This window comes from Lepus europaeus, chromosome 4 (assembly GCF_033115175.1).
Source record: "Lepus europaeus isolate LE1 chromosome 4, mLepTim1.pri, whole genome shotgun sequence".
NCBI lineage: Eukaryota > Metazoa > Chordata > Mammalia > Lagomorpha > Leporidae > Lepus > Lepus europaeus.
In genome coordinates, this window is record NC_084830.1 from 71,018,131 (window position 1) to 71,032,839 (window position 14,709).

Sequence of the window (14,709 nt, forward strand, 5' to 3'; positions counted from 1 at the left end):
CCCATATGGGTACAGGGGCCCAAGCATTTGGACAATCCTCCACTGCCCTCCTGGGCCACAGCAGAGAGCTGGACTAGAAGAGGAGCAACCGGGACTAGAACCCAGCACCCATATGGGATTCTGGCGCCACAGGCAGAGGGTTAACCAAGTGAGCCATGGTGCTGACCCCTCATAAATCTTTTAATCTTCATATTCTAATATTGAATGTTGTTGGTGTTCCTTTGGGGAGGATCATGATGTCTTCCTTGTTTCTTGAATTTATGCATTTATTTTTAGGCATTTGTAGAGTTAATTTTTTTTTCTTTGATTGCTTTTATCTTTGAACTATGCCTCTGGGGCTTAGTGGAATGTCTGCATTGTCAGTGAATACCAAGAGGTGTGTGCTGGGTGCAGCCAGGGAGCTCTGGTCAGTGCTACAGTTTGGGGCAAATATCCAGGGTAATACCCAAGTTGAGTGTGGTAGATCTCCTCTGGTTAACAGAAGGTGGGGATGAACACCTCTGTTGATGTGATCACCCCTTCACCTCCTCTCCTCCGAGCTGAGCAATGTCTGGATGTTAACCCCCAGTGGGTTCAACATTCATCCATGCCACTGTATGTACTATAAAAATGATGTGCACAGCTCTCACTTGAGCATGGTCCTCACTGCAATGACCCAACCAAGGAACTCTGAGCATGTGGAACCACATCCAGTGATTCCCCAGAGACCCAGCTATACCTTGCACCCTCTTGTGAAGCCAACAAGTCCCACAGTTACAGCACACAAGGTTCCCACAGTTGCTGGGTGCAGAGTTTCCTGTTTGCCCTGCCAGCCTATCTGGCAGATGTTCCCTGAGCCAGGTCTACCTAGGCTGCTTGGGCCCTGTAGTCTGTGGTATGTTGTAAGGCTGGGGGCACCTCACAGTACTATAGGGGTTCCCAACCCCTGTCAGTCCTCCCAGCTTGGTTCAAAGTCAATGGGGACTGCAGATTTTTCCTTTCACTATAATCTCTGGATCACACATGTACACAAATGCAACTGGCTGAATGTTGCCCTCTCCCTGCCACTAGTGTGGCTGAGAAGATGGCATCCTATCTCAGCCAGTTGCTGTACTCATGCATAAAGGCGTCTGCAGCTGTCACTGAAGCCCAAAATGGTGCCCACCCTTGATCAACTGGGTAGAAGGCACCATTGTGGGGAGGTTGTATAAAGTAAATGTACCCCTTTACTTCCGCTTGGTCCATGGATAACCACTAGCCTCTGGGTCTCCAGGCCAGACTCATACCATGCTCTCCCTTTGGCTATATCACCATGGGTTGCTGCAGTTTGGTCTCAACTCTGTCTCCAAGCTACCACCTGCTCCAGCTCTCAGCTGCTGCAGTTATATGTTGTGTCTGTGTTCATGCTGTGCGTCCACACCAACCACATAGGTCCACAGCATTCCTCTTCCTTTCATAGAATTTCCAGTGTGGTTTTCTCTCTAATTCTCCCCTGAGATTGCACTTCCTACACTTTTTTTTTAACTATTTGTCCCTAGTCTAGCACAGTATATCATTTCCTACTCAACCATCTTAGAATCTCTGTATCTGTTCTTTAGTGACCAGTTTATTTAATTTAGCATTGTTTCCTCAAGACTCATCCATGTTGGAGCATAAGACAAAATTTCCTTTCTTTAAGGCTGAATAATATTGCATTGTATATGTGTACCACATTTGCTTTATCAGTTCACTTTTTGATGATGGATATTTGGGTAGCTTGCACATTATTGTGAACAATGCTGCAGTGGATATGGGTGTGGTCTTCAAGATCCTGATTTAAATTCTTTGGATATTTACCTAGATGTGGAATTGCTAGAGCATGTGAAAATTGTATTTTTAACTTTTTTTGAAGAACTTCCATACTTTTTAACATGGTTGTACCTAGGAGTTCCAATCTATGTATCTAGAACTGTGCATAGGAGTTCCAATATCGTACAACTGCAACAAAACATTTTCTGTTCTTCTAATGGCTATTCTAATGAATGTGAGGTGGTACCTTCATGTTATGGTTTTAGGTTTCATTTCCCTTATGATTAATGATGAGACTATTTTCATATGCTTCTGAGACATTTGTATGGCTTCTTTGGAGAATCACAAAGTAAATCTTTTGTCTGCTTTTTAAAAAATTTCCTTTGTTTGAAAGCCAGAGTGACAGATGGAGAGGGAGAGACAGAGAGAGAGAGAGAGATTTGCATCTGTTGGTTCACTTCCCAACCAGGAGCCAGAAAAATCATCCTGCTTCTCCACATGGGCAGCAGGGGCCCAGGTACTTGAGCCATATTCCACTGCATTTTCAGGGGTATTAGCATGTAGCCGGACCAGAAACAAAGTTGCCAGGACTCAAACTGTTGCTCCAATATGGTATGCCAGTGTCTCGGGCAGCAGTTGAACCATAATGCTGGTCCCCTGGCCTATTTTTAAGTTATGCTATTTGTTGTTTTGTTGTTGGATTGTAAGGGTTCTTCATAAGTCTAGATATTAAATCCTTAGAAGATATAGGATTTACAAATATTTACTCCCAATCCATAGGCTGTCTTTTCACTTTTTTTTCCTTTGAAATATATGTTTTTAAGTTTTATATATTCTCATTTGTCTGTGATTGCTTTTGTAGCCTGTGCTTTAGGTATCACATTCAAGAAATCATTATCAAATCTAATGTTGTGAACTTCCCATATGTTTTCTTCTAGGAGATTTATATGTTTAGGTCTTTAATCCATTTTTGAGCTAATTTTTATATATAGTATAATGTAAGGTCTAAGTTCATTCTTTTGTGTGTGGCTATTCATTTGCTGAAGAGATTGTCCTTTAATTAATGTGCAGGATTGGCACTCTTCTCAAAGATCATTTGACCACAATTGCAAAGGTTTATTTCTGGGCTCTCTGTTCCATTGATTTATATGTTTAAATATCAGTACCATTCATCCTGATTATTTTTGCTTTCTGGTGCGTTTTGTAGTCGGGAAGTATAAGGCTTCCAAATTTGTTCTTTTTCAAGATTGTTTTGGCATTATTCAGATTTCATGTGAATTTTTGGACTACATTTTTCTATTTAAAAACTACAAATTGAGATTTTGATAAGAGATTACATTGATCATTTTGGATAATATGGAGATTTTAACAAGAACTTTTCCAGTCCTTGAAAAAAAAGGTGGCTTTACATTTGTATTTATTTTTATTTTTAAGCACTGCTATGTAGTTTTTAGTGCACAAGTCTTTTGCCTCCTTGGTTAAGTTTATTCCTAAGTATTTTGTCTTTTGGATACTATTCTCAGTGGGATCTTTTTCTTCATTAATTTTTAGTTTGGTTATTGTTAACATACAAAAACACAACTTTACTTAATTTGTTCATTAGTTTTAGTAGTTTTTTGTGGGATTTTTAGTTTAATAGATATAAAGTCATGCAACTTAGGACAAAAGATAATTTTACTTCTTCCTTTCAATTTGGATGCCTTTTAAGTTTTTTCTTTTGTCAATGTCTGCCTAGCATTTACAGTACTAGGTTGAATAGAAGTTTGAGAGTAGACAGCATTACCTTGTTCCCGATTAGAGGAAAAGCTGTCACTATTGAATTTGATGTCATCTATGGGCTTAACATATATGACTTTTATAATATTGAGGTGGTTTGCATCTATTCCTAGTTTGTTGAGTTTCTTATTATTAAAAGTATTAAATTTTTAACTTTTTCTTTGTATTGAGAAGGTGATGGATTTTTTTTTTTTTGTCTTTCACTCTGCTAATGTGGTATATGTCATTGACTGATCTTTGAATGTTAAGTCATCCTTCTACTCTAGGTATAAATCCACCTTACTCAATATATACAATCTTTGGGTTGTACTGTTGAATTTGGATAACTAGTAATTTGTTGAGGATTGAGCAATGATATTGGTTTGTGTTTTTCTTTTCCTATGTCTTTGCCTGAATCTGGTATCAGGGTAGTGATAGCCTGAAGTAATGAATTTTGAAGTTTTCTTTTCTCTTCAATTCTTTAGAAGAATTTGAGAAGAATTCTCCAGTGAAAACATGTAATTCTGTGCTTTACTTTGTCAAGGGATTTTTTTGATTACTGCTTAAATTATTTTTTTAAAAAATAGTTTATTTATTTGAAATAGTTATAGAGAAGGAGAGGCAGAGAGACAGGGAGAGAGAGAGTGGTCTTCCATCTGCTGGTTCCTTCCTGGCCAAAGGAAGGAACCATGTGGGTGGTAGGAACCCAAGTACTTGAGCCCTCATTTTCTGCCTCCCAGAGTGTACATTAGCAGGAAGCTGCATAAGAATACTTGAATCAGGAACTCCTGTATGCAGGATATAAGTGTTCCAAGCAGCCACTTAATCACTGCACCAAATGCCTACCCACTTCCTTGAGGTTTTTTGTTTTTTTTTGTTAAAGTAATTTTTTAAAAAAATTATTAATATAAAGAAAACAGATTTCATTTATTTCTAAGTACAAATCTATGAAAATAACCATACTTCTCTCCTTCCCCCTCTCTTACCCTCAAGTGCCTTCCTTCCTTCTTTTTATTTTTGCAAAAATATAAATTCAACCCAGTCTATAATCACAGGGTTACTGAACTGATATTCAACAGTAAAAAGAAGAAAGACCACAGTTCCACAGGAGTATAAACAAATCACAAGATCTCTGTTTCATTCCTATACAATTTTTTTGTATTCTGTATTAACTACCATATATCAGAGAAAAAGTATGATATTTGTCTTTTTGAGACTGGCTTATTTCACTAATATAATGGTTTACAATTACATCCATTTTGTTGCAAAGATGAGATTTTATTCTTTTTTATGGCTGAGTAGTATTCCATAGTGTATTTATACCACATTTTCTTTATCTAGTACAAAAATTATGAAAGATGGTATGGAGATTACTTAAAAATCTGAAAATAGTTTTACCATATGACTCAGCCATCTCATTCTTGAGAATTTACACAAAGGAAATGACATCAGCATATAAAATGGTTATTTTTACTTATTTGAGTTTTAAAATTAGATTGTGATTTGTAATATTTTTCTTTGTTGATGTAAGCATTTAACATTGCAAACTTCCCACTTAGTACTAATTTTATTATATCTGTAAATTTTGATACGTTATTCTCTCATTTATCTCCAGATAACCCCTAAACTACTTTTTATTTCTTCTCTGACCCTTTGGTTGTTTAAGTCTGTTAATTTCCACCCCACCCCTCACTTTCTTTCTGCTTTTGTTTGTTTGAAAAAAATATTTGCTTTTACTTTATTTTGTATTATTTTTTATTTATTTATTTATTTTTATTATTTTTTTTTATTTTTCTAAAACTTTATTTCAAAGTTATTCACCTTGCCATTAAGGTGTATGGTTAATGCAGTGCCAGTATCACCAGGCCTGCCCATTGCCGGCAATGGACATTGAGAAAACCCATATTTTTTTTTAATTATTAATTTAATTATTTTTTATTTTTTAATTTTTAAAACTTATATGAAAGGCAACAGAGTGACACAGAGAAATAGAAAGAGAGGGAATTCCCATTTACGGGTTCACTCTCTAAATCCCTGCGACAACCAGGGCTGGGTCAGGCTCAAACCCAGGATCCTGGAACTCAAACAGGTTCTCCCACATTGGTGGCAAGAACCCAACTATTTGAGTTATTATCTGCTGCCTCCCAGGGATTGCATTACCATGAAGCTAGAATGGAAAGTAGAGAGAAGACTCAAACCCAGGCACTCCAATATAGGATGTGGGTGTTCTAAGCAATGGCTTAAACACTGTGTCAAACACCTACCCTTTCCTTTACTTTTGAAGGAAATTTTTATCAGTAAAAATATTCTGGGTAGGCAGTTTATTTTCTTTCCACATTTTGAATATGTGATTGTTATTACACTCCATTGTAGGTTGCAAGGTTACTGCTGGGAAATTTGTTCATATTCTTATTAAGTTTCGATTGCTTGTGATGAATTTCTTCTCTCTTGCTGACTTCATTTTTGGTAACTTTTGACAGATTATAATGTGTCTCTTTGAATTTATGCTAATTGAAATTCTTTGAGATTCTAGAATGTGTGCATCCATTTCTCTTCTCAGATTTAGAAAGTTTACAGCCATTGTTTTATCAAATAGAATCTTTGTTTCTGTCTTTCATCTTCTTCAGAGCCTCCCATAATGTATTTATTGTTCTGCTTGATTGAATCTTTTTTAAAAGATTTACTTTACTTATTTGAAAGACAAAGTTACAGAAAGAGGTAGAACCAGAGAGACAGGTCTTCCATCTGCTGGTTCACTCCCCCAGGTGGCTGCAACAGCGGTAGCTGCACCAATCTGAAGGCAGGAGCCCGTAGCTTCTTCCAGGTCTCCTACGTGGGTGCAGGGGCCCAAGGATTTGGGCCATCTTCTACTGTTTTCCCAGGCCATAGCAGAGAGCTGGATCAGAAGAGGAGCAACCAGGACTAGAACTGGCACCCATATGGGATGCCGGCACTTCAGGCCATGGTTTTAACCTGCTGCACCACAGCACTGGCTCCTTGATTGAGTCTTATAAGTCCTTTAGGCTTTCCTCACCCTTTTTCTGCTTGGCTCCCCTAATTTGATAATTTTGGATATTGTATCTTCAAGATGACTCAGTCAATTTTACTGTTGAACTCCTCTAGTGAATTTTTCAATTCAGTTACTGCATTTTTTGGCTCCAGAATTTCTGTTTGGTTATTCATCGTTGTTTTTGTTTCTTTGTTAATATCCTAATTTTATTCATATATAGCTTCTTTTTTATTTTGTTTAGTTATTTTTCTTCTCTGTTTTAATTCATTGAGCTTCCTTATGGTAGATATTTGAATTATTTGGTAATTCATATATATTTCTGTACTTTTGAGGTTGATTTCTGAATATTTAATTTGTTTCTTTGATTAGGCTATGTTTCCCAATTTCTTTGCATGTCTTGTTATCTTTGGTTGGAACTTGGCATTTGGGGAAAAAAGGCCACATTTCACAATCTTTACTATCTGACTTTGTATGGGAGAGACCTTCTCCAATTAGACTAGCTTCCAATTCTACAGACTTCTCAAGTCTTTTCTTGGAATTCTTCTTGTTGGGGTTTGTGCATATACTCTAGTTGAAGAAGTTTACCTGCTTCTTCTACTCAAGCCCTCACCTGGGTTTTTGTCTATGGTACTGTAGCCTCTCTGGTGCAATAACAAGCAATGAGACTAGAGCACTACCTAGTGTCTGTCTGTGATACTGCAGCCTTTCGAGTGCTAATCAGGCCCTGGTGATCTTCATTCTCTGTGATCCCTTCTGGAACTGCTCCTTGTCTATGCTTACATTCAGGCAAGAGCAAAACCATTGCTGTGTAAAGCACCCTCCAAAAGTCAGAATTTGAATGTACATTCCATCTTCTCTTCCCATAGTGAAGCTAGGAGTTGGGAGTTTTCTCTCAATGGTACTGTGCTATGCCAAAAGGAGAGGCTGTGATGAGCAAATTTAATCAATTTTCAGACTGTCTTTGTTATGTTTCTTTTGGTTACACATTTCTCTGGGATGAAGCATTCTCTTAACTGGGTTCTGGATTGGTCACAAAGGCAAAAGGTCCATTTATTGCTGTTAAGTTGGAGTCTGTGAAGAAAAGAATATCTGTAGTTTCCCATTCTATATTCTTGATATCAGTTTCTATATGTATTTATTCAATACCTAAAATTAATTTTATATGTAGTAATTCCTAATGATGCTCATGAAAATTTACAATTTATAGGTTAATTTTTATGTATATTTTATTATTTAAAATCCTTCCGGAAATATAAGCCTTAATTTCTACAAGGACAGAATGAAGGCGTAATACTTGCTAATTTATCTTTAGTGTTCTTTCCTATTACAAGGTTGTGTGAGATTGAAAAATTTGTTATTTAAACTATTTAAAGATCAAAAGAGACAGACTGAATCAGATAATTTTACCTGTATAAAATGGTTCCCTTTAGCTTGTGTTTTACTTATAATCTTGATTTCATTTTTGATTTCTCAAAGCAAGCATTATTTTTGTAATATCAAAATAAAGCTATTAAACTAGAAAAATCCTTAGTTTAACCACAGTAGCTTAATATGATTGTGTTTTTATTTCTCTCCTCTTATTTCTCAGGTAATGGTACAACATAACCGTATAGAACTTCTCAATCATCCTGTGTGTAAAGAATATTTACTTATGAAATGGTACGTATTCCATAGTATTTCATTTTTAGTGCTATCCCCATTAAATGTATTAAAAGTCTACTAAACAAATATATTTGAATGTTTCAGGTTTTATTATTGTAGTGTTTTACACTTTGAACAAGAAATATGTATCAAAATAAATTTTTGCTATTAATAACTGCTGGCAATAACTTTGACGCTCAATGAAATATGTGGGGTGTGGGAAGGAATCATTGTATAAGACATGAAGAAAGTACCCTCAGGCTTACAGTTTAGTATTCAATTGGGGGGGGCACTGTGTTCTAAGGAAGAACACTCACCTTTGAGTCAGAACATAAGGGCTAAAATCTCTGCTTTTCCACTAATTGGTGTGACTTTCAGTCAGGATTTGCTCAGAAGTTGATATTCTTTCTCTGAAAATGAAAAAGCAATTAGAATATTTTCTTGGTTCTAAAATTCAGTGGATTTAACAAATACAGTTCTGAAATTTTTTCACAAATATCTTAAGTAAATGTTTTTGTTTGAAATGGATCAGTTATGGCTTGCTTATTTTTTGTAGGTGTGCTTATGGATTTAGAGCCCATATGATGAACCTAGGATCTTACTGCCTTGGTCTCATACCCATGTCCTTGCTTGTTGTCAACATAAAGCCAGGAATGGCTTTCAATTCAACTGGGATCATCAATGCAACTAGTGATCATTCAGAAATATTAGACACCACGGTATTTTCAAACTTCAACTTTTTAAAATGAATTATATAAAAATTATTTTTTCTTAGGAATAAATAAATAAAGCTGAAATATCAAGATAATAAATCTGAAATATCCAGATTGGGATAATAATATATAGCCTATAGAATCTGTGTATTATACCAATTTCTCCTAAAATATTTTATGGACTAAAAGGGAATATAAATAAATAAGTCCATACATGAGTTTATAAACTAAATTAGGAGCAATTGATTAAATGAGATCCTAACTTGAATGTTGAAGTATAACACTTTTAAAATAGGCCTATAAAAAGCAGATTTTTTGTTTCTAGGTATTTTGGGGAGCATGGAATGGGGAGAGATGGTTAGTGGGTATGGAGTATCTGTGTGGAATGATGAATAAATTGTGGAACTAGATAGGTGATGGCTGCATAACATTGTGAATGTATTTAATGTCACTGAATTGTAAATTTTTCAATGTAAATGTCATATAAAATATGTAAATTTTAACATGGAATTAAAATTAAATTAAAAACGTTTATAGGTGTATGGGATCCATAGTCATTTAGAATTCAATTGGAAAATTTTGAGCCTCTCTTAATAAGGACATAAGAGAATAAATATGCATTATTTCTACTAAGTTATGTGAATATTAGCTGTTTAATTTTAATTTAATTTAATTTTTTGTTTAATTTAAGTGTAGACCATACATAAAAAAAGCAAAAAGAAAAAACATTTAATAGCAGAAATTATGAAGAAATTAAAGTGCTGTTTTATTTTGTTGTTTCAGAACTCATATCCAATAAAAGTTTGTATGATTTTAGTTTTTTTAACAAGTATATTTGGATATTGCAAAGAAGTGGCCCAGATTTTCCAACAGGTACTTAATACATTTTACATCTCTAAAATTTTAAATATCTTAACATGCAGAACACACACTGATAAACTATTACTTGAAATAATATTATTATGTTATAGTAAGCTCACATAGCTTGACTAAAGTCAAATTGAAAACAGGAAGCAGAAACTTTTCAAAATGTAGAAATCACATGATTTTAATAATGTCACTGCATATTTGATGTACCTGTAAAAAGATGTTCTCTTATTCATGTTTTCATATATATTTATATATATTATTTTATAAGACATATCTTCTTATACCTCATCTGGTTTGTAAATTATATTTACATTATGTGTGCACATGGATATTTTCATTAAAGAATGTTAATGGTAAGAATAATTATTTGTATTTGTTTAATATTATATATTACAAATATACTCATATATAATTTATATACATACATAATTGTCACAATTCTGAGAGTTTGACTGCATTGTTCCATTTTTACCATAAATTATTCAGAAATATAACTTAACCTATATGGCCATTATTTTCATTTTCCTAAAATGAAATTTTAGGAAATTCCTAAAATGAAAATTACTGATTAGAGTTTAAATTAAGCTACAAAGTTAAATGAATTCTCTCTCAGATTTGATTGCTACAATTTCTTATTAATATTTTAACTGCTTACCCTGTGATAACTTAATATTCAAAACATGAAGTCTTCAATATACTACTCTATGGGAAATTTAATATCTATGGGAAATTTAATATCCTAAGTTAGTATCCAAATTTAATATCAATGGGAATTCTAACATCCAAAACATGAAATCTTTAAGAATACCATTGTGATTTGTTCTCATTTCCTAATTACGCCTTGGTTCAGGTCTCAAACTGCTTTAGGAACACCTTTAGTTAAAAGGTATCCTGAGAAGTCCATATACATGTCTTTATATAGGTCTCTGAAATATTTGTATAGGTCTCAGGAATTATTAAAACAGATTGCAATTTTCTAGGAATTTCTTTAAGATGGAATGGACACCCCAGTGAAATCCCAGAGGTTTATAGGATTTTCGTGTGGATTAGAGTCCCATAGCATCAGTTTAAAAGATGCCCCTGAGCCAATTGCAACACTAATCCATACTCCAAGGACACTGAAGTCAATCCAGGACAGCAGAGGGTAGCTCCATGGCCCTAAACTTGTCTCCAGTTGGCCGTACAGACTAAAAATGTTGTCACTGGAGATATGAATACACACATACACACACACACACACATAAGATGTCAGATCTCTACACATGGTAATTGTTTGTTCTTTTCAATCCCAGAAAAAGAATTATTTTATGGATTATGGTAACTTGGGTGAATGGATTATTTACACAACCAGCATAGTTTTTGTGCTGCCCTTGTTTGTTAGCATACCAGCTTATATGCAGTGGCAATGTGGAGCAATTGCAATCTTCTTCTATTGGATGAACTTCTTATTGTATCTTCAAAGGTAAAACAAGCTTGAATTATTTCTATATCCTTTTCAGCATTTATGAACATTTATTTATATAAGGGAAATTTCATGTATTTCATACACATAGTTTGAAGAGCATAATGATACTTCCCACTCCACTTTCCCTCCATGCCTCTCTCCAATTCTGACTCCTCCTTCATTATTTTTCTTTTAATTTTTACAATGACATACTTTCAATTTACTTTATAATCACAAGCTTAACCTTCCGCTAAATAAAGAATTCAACAAGTAGAAAAATCATTGTCCCCTAAGTGTATAGACAAGAGCTATAAAAAATAAACAACAATCAAGTCTCATAATGTCAATTTTGCTTATATACATTACTTTTTTGTATTCTGTATATTAGTTATTTCAAATCAGAGAATGCAGATGATATTTGTCCTTTTGAGACTGGCTTATTTCACTAAGCACAATGCCTTTAAGCATATTTAATACTAAAAACTATTAGAAGTAACAGATTTATAACTGATTTATTCCTTTTCCAATTGTTTTAATGTGAAGAATTATATATCCTCTAATAAGGAAGATGGTGGGTTCTGAAATTCAGAGTGTAGACCAGAAATTCTTAGCCTTAGCACTATTGACATTTTCTGCCAAGTAATTCCTTTATTTGGTGGGGCAGGAGTAGGGTCTGCCTTAGGTATTAGAAATGTTTAGCAGCATCCCTGTCTTCTACCTCCCAGATGCCAGTTGCATATATCCCACATAACTTGTGACAACCAAAAATGTAGCTAGAGAATGCCAGTGTCACCTAATTGCCAAATCAGCCCAGTTCAAGGACCACTAGTCTAGACAAATCTAGATTAAATGTAGGGAGTAAATGGGGGAAAACGTATTAGCTATTATTATTTTACCTATACTATATGGTAAATATTTATTTTGAGTTAAAACACCCACATTGGAATCACAGGTTGCATGGGAAATAAAGCTAGTAGAAGAGAAAGAGTAGACAAAATCAAATTATCATGCAATAGGTACCTCTAGGTTTGTGAGCACTTTTAATCAACTTCTACCTGAAATACCTCACTCCAATCCTGATTCCTCTAATTCTTTTATTAAGCATTTTATAGCATGTTCTTTGATATGGGGAAACCATGATTTTTCTTTCTTACTTTGATGGAAGTAATGTCCACTGGTCAAATGGCAAAATTGCTGGACAGACTGCAATATAATAATGGTAAGGGATTTTAACACCTCTTTCATAAATGGACAGATTGTTCAGACAGAAACCAACCAAGTAAGAACTGTTTGAACTGCACCCTATTTCTGTTGGACCTAACAGACATATACAGAACATTTCCTTCAACAGCTGCCAAATACACATTCAAATACACTCAGAACATCCTCCAGGATCACAAAACAAATCTCAACAAAATTTTAAAAAGAGAATTCATATTGAAAATCTTTTCTGACATGATGCCAAAACTATAAATTACTAACAAGTAAATATTTGGTAAGTATATGGAAATTAAGCAACCTTCTCCTGAAAACCAATAGATCAAGAATGAAACTTAATAATTTCTTGAAATAAGTAAAAATGGAAGTAGAACATATAAAGACCTTTCGGATAGAATAAAAACTGTATTAAAAGGGAAGGTCATAGCAATCAATGCTAACATCAATATAACAGGAAGGTCTCAGATAAAGACTTTACGGAATTAGAAAAACAGGAACAAATCAAAACCAAAATAAAGGGCCGGTGCCGCAGCTCACTTGGCTAATCCTCCGCCTGTGGCACTGGCACCCAGGGTTCTAGTCCCGGTTGTTCCTCTTCCAATCTAGCTCTCTGCTGTGGCCTGGGAAGGCAGTGGAGGATGGTCCAAGTGCTTGGGTCCCTGCACCAGCGTGGGAGACCAGGAGGAAGCACCTGGCTCCTGGCTTCGGATGGGTGCATCGCACTGGCCGTAACAGCCATTTGGGGGGTGAACCAACAGAAGGAAGACCTTTCTCTCTCTCTCTCTCTCTCTGTCTCTTTCTCTTTCTCACTGCCTAACTCTGCCTGTCAAAAATAAAAATAAAATAAAATAAAGAAAGGGAAAGAAAAATAAAAAAATAAATAAAATGAAGAGATGCATTTTTGAAAAGATAAAGAATTGACAAACCCTTAGCTAAACTTGGTATGAAAAAAAGTTTCAAAAAAAAAAAAACATAGATGAAAAGGGAGACATTATGTCTGATGACACAGAAATTAGAGGTTATTATGAGCAATTATACAGCAACAAATTGGATAACCTAGAAGAAATGGAAAAATTTCTGTACACATATAACTTAAGACTGAATTGTGAAGAAATATAATATCCACACAGGCCAATAATAAGTAATGAGATTGAATCAATAATAAAAATTCTCCCATTAAAGAAAAGTCTAGGACAAGACAGTTTTACTGCTGAATTCTACCAAACATTTAAAGACACTTTTTAAATTAGTCCAAAAACTAAAAAGAGGAGTTTGGATAACAGATATGAAATCAGGGTTACAAGGATAGAACACATTCTTAGTATTACACAGCATAGTGGAGTAACTATAGTTCACAATAACCTATTATATATTTTGTGAGCAAACATAAGAAAGGAGTTCCTAGGCTACAACCATAACTTCAAAGAAAGGAAAGTATGGTTAAACTTATTTGATCGATATACATTGAGTTGAATGTATTCATGTGTCCCAGTATAGCCCATAAATATATACAGATACTGATGATTTTTTTCAAAAAGGAATTATTTCAAACTCATCTTTTGAGGCTCACATTACCCTGAGACTGAAACCAGACAAGGTTGGTGTGGCCCAGCTCTGTTGTGGGCATTTGGGGAGTGAACTTGTGCATAGGAGATTTTTGTCTCTCTGTCTGTCTCTCTCTCTGCCTTTCAAATCAGTAAAATAAAAAAGAAATTTTAAAGAAATAGGCAGTTAGTTTAAACAGATATTTCTTAAAGTGGACTTACAAATGGCCAACAGGTTCATGAAAAAATGCTTAATGTCATTAATCATCAGGGAAATGCAAATCAAAACCACAATGAGATACTACTTCACATCAGTTAGATTGGCTATTATCAATAAGACAAAAGTTAACAAATGCTGGCAAGAATGTGGAGAACAGCAATTCTAGCTCACATTTGGTGATAGTATAAATTAGTATAGCCATGTGGAAAAGAGTATGGCAATTCCTAAAAAAACTAAAAATAGAACTACCATGTGATCCAACAATCATACTGCTAAATATATATCTTAGGTAACTGAAATGAAATCACTATTGAAGAGACATCTACCTTTTTTGGGTGGCACAACAGTCAAGAAAGGGAAACAGCCTAAGTCTTCCTCAGCTGATGAATGGATAAAGAAAATGTGGTACAAATACCCAATGGAATGGTATTCAGCCACAAAAAGGATGAATTCTTACCATTTGCAGCAACATGGATGGGACTAGAGATCATTACATTGAGTGAAATAAGCCAAGCATAGAAAGCCAA

The 14,709-nt window shown here is 34.7% G+C and overlaps 1 protein-coding gene across 1 annotated transcript in view; it reads left to right on the forward strand.

Annotated features, from left to right (window-relative positions):
- Window positions 1-14,709, forward strand: part of TRPA1 (transient receptor potential cation channel subfamily A member 1) — an 80,660-nt gene that overhangs the window by 46,314 nt on the left and 19,637 nt on the right. Inside the window, exons 18-21 of the mRNA XM_062189547.1 lie at window positions 8,121-8,191; window positions 8,730-8,892; window positions 9,670-9,759; window positions 11,049-11,218. Of these exons, the coding sequence (XP_062045531.1) occupies window positions 8,121-8,191; window positions 8,730-8,892; window positions 9,670-9,759; window positions 11,049-11,218 (494 nt within the window). The remainder of the gene's footprint in view (window positions 1-8,120; window positions 8,192-8,729; window positions 8,893-9,669; window positions 9,760-11,048; window positions 11,219-14,709) is intronic.